The 6,893-nt window shown below is 43.4% G+C and overlaps 1 protein-coding gene across 1 annotated transcript; it reads left to right on the top strand.

Moving 5' to 3' along the window:
- The first annotated feature begins 2,725 nt into the window (after positions 1–2,725).
- Positions 2,726–5,989, top strand: FABP7 (fatty acid binding protein 7). The gene is made up of 4 exons (XM_063329694.1): positions 2,726–2,898; positions 3,188–3,360; positions 4,011–4,112; positions 5,626–5,989. The coding sequence occupies exons 1-4, from the start codon at positions 2,754–2,756 to the stop codon at positions 5,674–5,676; spliced, it is 471 nt and encodes a 156-aa protein (XP_063185764.1). The 5' UTR covers positions 2,726–2,753; the 3' UTR covers positions 5,677–5,989.
- Positions 5,990–6,893: the final 904 nt, after the last annotated feature.

The raw sequence follows: 6,893 nt of genomic DNA, 5'->3' as shown, positions 1-6,893 counted from the left end.
CTACCTTTCCATAACCAAAGTACTAAGCCCTTAATGACTGGCTGCAGTGATTAGATGCTCAGCAGTTCCTGACATTGATTATGAGGAATCCACGCATGAGAGAACCTCTTGGTCAGACTTTTCTACCACAGGAGCTGGTGGCCATCCTGTGGTGCCTTTCTTTTTTTTTTTCTGGAAAAGTGATTTTTTTTTCCCGAGGACTGAAAGAAGGCTGAAGGAGGCTGAGAGCCTCATGCTCTCAATGCCTGAGGGCATGCGAAGCAGGGATATAACAGGGGGGGAAAGGTAGCCAAAAGCAGTTTTTGTGTCCTGTATTCAAAGGCTGAAGGTTAGGGCCATCCCACATTCACCCTAGATGGCCTTTGGAAGCAAGGATTACTTATTACACAGGGATGTCTTGCCACAGCATTTTCATCTTTCAAGCAGGCCTTGCAAAGAGAATTCAGATGTGCCTCGTTACACTGCTCCGGTGGTGTGAAGAGTTTAGTGTAAACGAGAACATGTCCCTGAGTGTTCAGAGAGGAATCTCCAGAGACATCTTTCGTCATGTGGGCTTTTTACGGGGGAGTACGCAGTCTGTTAAAACCTTCAAACCCTGCTGACAATGTAAAACAAACTCCAAGCTGGCCTCTTGTGCAGCAACCTAGAATGCACACCAGGTCAGCACATTTCACACTGCGATCTCCCTTCCAGCCATAGCAAAGCATTTATATAGGTCATGATGACTTGTACTAGCTGTTGGCATTAAGACAACTCTCACATAAGGATCCACAAGCAAATAAAGGGCATAAGATGCCATGGGAAACATTTTTGGCTGTGGCTGGTCACCCCACAAGGTGTCAACAACGTAACATTTCCTGCTGTTGATTTTTCCTTCTCCCAAATCATCACCAACACAGAAATGTGCGATCTCACCAGCATAAAACCTGGTATGATGACTTTGGCAATCTATCTAAGCAGCAGAAGGAATATCAACATCTTAGCAGACCCTGTTTTCATCCGAAGCATGGTGCAAAGTGTTAAAGAATATATTTTTCTTAACCCTAAGTACTTGTGTTAGTGAAGTGTGTTGAGAAATCCTGGTAGAACTGAGCCATCAGTGTAGGTATGATTGCTTGACCTGAAGTGGCTACCTCCCAAGGGCCAGGTTGCAGTGCTGTGTGGAAGACAGTGCAAGGCAGAAGTGTCCCTGAAGAGTCCAGCTACGGGCAGTGGCACAGAATCACTTTCAGGAGTTTTATATCACACAAATCTGTGAGGCTGGTTCTACACAACAAGCATAAAGAGCTCTGTGCGCACATCTGCACAACAAGGATCAACACTTCTGCGAACAGAATCTATATGAGCAGATAATTCCATCTCTCCTGGGGGAGGAGACACTGTCAGTTCATGAGGATATTGGTAAAATAATTTAGGATTTAATTTGATGCATCTCAGATGAAGTAGGTGAGTGGCGAGGTCAGTTTGCGTGTCCTTGCATGTCAGCTGGCTGGGTAGCGGTGATGAAGTTCTGCGAGGCCATGGCTGCAGAGTTCGGCTAGGGGTGGTGAACACCACTAAATACTTGATAATGTTACTGTATCGAGGAAACACAATTCCCAAACTGAGCTGGAGTCAGGGACCATACCCGTGCACAGTATCAACCCCGTGTGCCCCGTGCTGTGACAGTGCCAGTTAAAGCATATTCCTCATTCATTACAGAGGGTTTGGCCAGCTGCAGACATCACGTTATGGACACGCATATGAGATGCACCAGTACGGCTGGTGTTCTGTGCGAACTTTGGAGACACAGCATTACTCAGCTTTGACCAAAAAAAAAGGGACTTGATTCCTTTCAGCCTCATGAACAACAATTGCCGGTCTGTTACTTCCAGTGATGCTCTTGCTCTCCCTGGTGCTCTGAGCACTGCCGAAATGTCTCAGAAGGGCAGATCAGAAGAGGAATTCAGACATTCTGTCAACTGAGCAGCTACAGGAGGGCAGTTTGTGTCTCTCTTGGTACTTCAGAGCAACCGGACGGAAGGCTAAAGAGAAACAGATTTGCTAGTTCATACCCTTAGGTTATCAAGACTAATGAAAATTGTGTTGTGTGATAAAAGGAATTAGGATTATATTCCTGGGGTTAATTCAGAGAGGGGTTAATTCTTTCTGAGGACAAGTGAAAAAGTGGCAAATTAAATTAAAATCCCATCAGAAGCATCACTTGCCCTTCACCCAAAGAACGTGCCATACTACAAGAGCCTGAAAGAAATGCAAATGACAGTCAAATTTAAAATTATTAGCAAAATATCCATAATTATTTCTATTTCGTATGGCTGGACTGCTGTTGAGGTTTTGTTCCTACATCACGGCAAGCCTCTTTGGCTTAGTCCCCCAACGTTTCGCTGGGAGAGCTCGAAGAGCTCGGTGCTGACTCCTGAATCCACCCCAAGCCGTGGAAAAGCCGACACGTCCCACGGAGACAGGCTGCTTTCTGAAAAAAAAGAAAAAAATTTTAAAAAACATAAAAAAATTAAGAGACGAGATGTCGGTGGGAGCCCCTGCCGAGCCTCAGGTGAGGGAGGAGCCGTGCTGATCCCTTTCCCTGGACCGGGGATCCCCCCGCCGCGTCCCTTCCCCGGCGGCGGGGGCGGCGGGGAGCGACCTCCCCCTCGGGGGAGGTCGCTCCCCGCCGCCGGAGGCCCCTGTCCTCGGGGGGGGCGGGCCGCTGCAACCCCACCGCCTCCCGACCCCCCGCCGGGCGCCGGCTTTAAATGAGGGAAGGCAGCGGCTCTCCCGCCCGGGTCCAGAGGGAATCGGTACCCGGGAAAGGGGCGGCCGCCGCCATGGTCGAGGCTTTTTGCGCCACCTGGAAGCTGGTGGACAGCCACAACTTCGACGAGTACATGAAGGCGCTGGGTAGGTACGGCCCGGGGTGGAGGTCGGGGGCAGCGGTATGTTCGGGAGATGTGGAATTTAGCACCGTCCTCAAAAAACAAAAAACAAATTAAAAAAAAAAATCTTTATATGTGTGCGTACTTACGGATCCTTTAGCTCTAAGGGCACAAGCGAAGCAAAAAGCAGCGTTTCTCTGTGATATCTTAAAGCTGTAGAGATTTCTGTACCTCGAAGTGTGGCCAAAAAAAAAAAAAAAGAAAGTAAAAAAAACCCTAATGAATTTCTCTGTTTTTTCCCCTTGATGGTCTAGGAGTGGGGTTTGCAACACGGCAGGTGGGGAATGTGACTAAACCCACTGTGATTATCAGCAGCGAGGGGGACAAAGTCGTGATCAGGACTCAAAGCACTTTCAAAAACACAGAAATCAGCTTTAAACTTGGAGAGGAATTTGATGAAACTACCCCCGACGACAGAAACTGCAAAGTAAGTGAACTCTCGGGCTGCAGTGGCTACTTTTTGCCCTTTTTCGTGCCCGCCCCCGCCGCTGTATCTTTGGTGGGGTCAAAGGAAAAAAAAAAAAAAAAAGTAACTTCTGCTACTGCCAGTTGTAGCACTGTGAGGGACAGGAAAAAAAAAAAAAAGACAAGATTGCATCTTACTTGCCCCCGCTTACGCCATGTCTTGTCTGAAGCTGTGCGTTATGTCGCCAGCCCCCTGTCTGTCTGCCTTCCTGTGTCCAAGAATTGTGTTTGCCCGTTTTTCTTTCAATCCAAGTATCATTTGGCATAACCTTTTCCAGTCGAAATGGGGAAACGCCTTCTTCCCTGCGACTTTGGGGGCTTATGATAAACGTTATCCCAGCGCACATCTGAAACAGCGGTTCTTGTGAGCCTGGAACTCACAGAAAACAACTTTTTTCATCCTTTGACACAAACAAGAATTGTATGGAGTTCATGCTTAAAATGAGGATGATTCATGGGCTTGGCTTTAAAATGACTGGGACTACTTTATCATTCTACATCCACATCCATCTATTGAAGAGAATTCAATAGAATAGTGCATGCTGAATGTGTGAGCAGAATCCCAAACAGCCCCAATAAATGACTGTCTTTGTGTTTCTTGGTATCTCCCAGTCAGTTGTGACCCTGGATGGAGACAAGCTAGTGCACGTACAGAAGTGGGACGGCAAAGAGACAAACTTTGTGAGAGAAATCAAGGATGGCAAAATGGTAATGGTAAGTATGAAGCTCACTGAGCATTCACATACACCGCTAACACTCCTCACATTTATCTCCTCGAGCTTTATGAACAGATAGTGTTATTTATACACAAACCCTTAAAATAATTGGTGGAGAAAGGTAGTGGAGATTTTTCAAATATTTATTTTGTTTTATTTTATGTCTTATTTTACTGACAACTGAAAAATTGCTAGTGGTTTTAGGCGGCCCAACCTGTGGATTTCCAGAGTGTATATGTTCTTTTTAGACTTTGTGGAAATGCCCAAGCAAAAAAAAAAAAAAAGGTCCCAGTGAACTGGAAAAGATACAAACTTCTTGATTATATCGGCAATGATCTGTTGCCAGTGCTAATTTAGATTTCTTTAAAAACTCGTTTTAAATACACATGCATAAATAATATTTAATTACACAGAACAAGTGGTTTCCTAGGAAAATAAAATTACAATATTGCAGGAGGTAATAGCATTTTCATATTTAATAATAAATGGTTTATTCCTTCTATCTTGTTGAAAAAATGTGATAAACAATTGTGTGAAGAAAAGTCTTGCTTTAAATTCACATTCCTGTCCTGACTTTTCAGGCACAGAAGTATGGGGTGAATAAAAGGTGTAAATTACTATATCTTATGTCCAGGGTGGCACTTCTTGTGCTTAATTTTGGCCCAGAGATGTAAATTTAAAAAAAAAAACCCTCTTCAGCTGACTAATCTATGTGACTTGGCTGTTGGAGAAAACCAGTTAGCTAGTTTTCTAAATACTTTGGAGAGTATCTGTATGGATGGAGACTTCCAAATAATTAAAGCCTTAAAGCATACTGTCAGAACAACACAATGTAATGAGCAATTTGAGGGAAAATACATGCTTTGCTTTTTGGAAACAGCTACACATCTATACAGAAAACCTTTTCCTTTGGAAATTTGAATGTGGCAAGATGCCCTGTTCCACTTCAGGAAATACCTCCAAAGCTCACATACTGTGGTTAGTGTTCTGCACGACTGCAGAAACGAAAATACTTGGTAGCTCTAGCCACATAAGTCACAGAATTGCATTTATTTTAATACAAGGTTCTCCTTAAGTACATGCCTATGCATAATAGTATAGAATTATGTGTATAGAGGACTTGGATTTTTAGACTGCACATTTTGCAATGTGATCAGCTTTGGGAAAATAAGTGTTAAATCTGTATTAAAACGATGCTGTATTTAAGAAATTGCACTCACAAAATTAGAAAAATTAAATAGTCATTTCTAGTCTCACTTTAGTTGCCTTGTACATGTGCATTATGTGCTTCTTGGGTTTGAAAGTAGCAAGGAGAAAGTTGTGTTTATTATGGGATCCATAACTTCGAGGTTTTGCCGCTTGTTCATTTAAAAATCGAGACCAACTTGTTTTTTCTATAAATTACATAATGTAGAACAACCTTGCTCTAGCATGGACTTCTGAATATGTGTTAAGTCATTACAGAAAATGGTCCAGCATCTAACATGTCTGTCTTTTCCTTGGACTTGCAGACTCTCACCTTTGGTGATGTGGTTGCTGTTCGCCACTATGAGAAAGCGTAGAGTTTACCTGACCTCTGTCCAGATGTTACTTCTGCTGGATGGATTAATGTACCGTCCATAATCGAACATAGCTAAAATGCACATTTCTGGCATGAAAGGTTAATAAAGAGTTTGGGGGGGGGGGCAGGGTGGTTTTTTTTTAAAAAAAACTTATGCCATAAAACTGGCAAGCTTGTGCTGTATAGTGAATCAGGTTAAACTTGGCATTAAATTTCTGAAACACTTGCCTCTCTTTTTTTACAGTAAATGGAACACATTTGAATTGTTTTGGAATGCAGATCAAACAGAAATTAAAAAGTTTTTTAAACCTGTGCTCCTTTTGCATTTAATCAGCTAATATTCCAGTGTTCTGGAGGGAGCGGTCAGATGTTCCCTTTTCTGAGTTAAACAGCAGACAAGCATGTGGTACACAGCAGCCTTTCTCTGTGATGTAGACTACATGGGAAACAAAACATTGCCCTCACTCTGCTTCAGTCGCTGCTTCTTGCTGGAGAAATAAATCTAAAGCCCCTGTCTTTATATATGTGGGCAGAGAAGTGAGAGGCTCAAGCCAGTTTCAGCTCCTCTCTTCACTGGGAACTTGTTATCCAGTGCATGCTAAGGCCCATAGATAGACAGCCTTTGATGTCAGGGGGATCCTGTAGTTTTGGTTTTAATAGTTATGGGAGTTTTTCATTTGTTTCAGTGGGCTTTTTTGCTAATACACAAAAGATTGAAATGTTTCACAAGGACCAACATGACAAATGGCAGGACTGGGGGAACCTAAAGAATAAAGTTTATCTTTCATCAGTCTGCACAGGGGTGGGAGGAAAACAAAGGGAAAACAGTACAAGACAAACCTCCTGAGATTCCCAGCCCTGAGCTGTAGTTTCACAGCTAATATGCACAGGAGATAACAATTTGCACTGTGAGCAATTTAAAATAAAATGCTGCTTAAAAGAGAGAAATTAAAACCTTAAAACCTTATTCCTGAAGAATATTCCCTAAAAGACCAGGGTGGGAAAAACTGCCCTACACTTCAGAGTATTAGGAAAATCGAAACAGGTTGCTGGCAGCAGGGAGGAGATTGTTTGGAACATCCATGTTTTCTGACACACTGACTTAGTGGACCCCAGGGAGGTGTAGATACCAACAAAGCTTTCTAACGAAAGGCAGAGCTGAGCTGTGGCATTTGTCTGGTCAGTACTCTGGGGTGCGTGGATGCAGAGGGCTGTGCA

This window comes from Chroicocephalus ridibundus, chromosome 3, assembly GCF_963924245.1.
Source record: "Chroicocephalus ridibundus chromosome 3, bChrRid1.1, whole genome shotgun sequence".
In the NCBI taxonomy this organism is placed as follows: Eukaryota; Metazoa; Chordata; class Aves; order Charadriiformes; family Laridae; genus Chroicocephalus; species Chroicocephalus ridibundus.
The sequence above is the reverse complement of the archived record's forward strand: the minus strand, read 5'-3'. Positions and strand labels throughout refer to the sequence as shown.

Excerpts from the sequence above, each read along its gene's own strand:
- FABP7 (XM_063329694.1), top strand. The coding sequence starts at position 2,754 with ATGAGGGAAGGCAGCGGCTCTCCCGCCCGGGTCCAGAGGGAATCGGTA. Across the intron at positions 3,361-4,010 it reads CCGACGACAGAAACTGCAAA|TCAGTTGTGACCCTGGATGG; the intron begins GTAAGTGAACTC and ends GGTATCTCCCAG. Across the intron at positions 4,113-5,625 it reads AGGATGGCAAAATGGTAATG|ACTCTCACCTTTGGTGATGT; the intron begins GTAAGTATGAAG and ends TTGGACTTGCAG.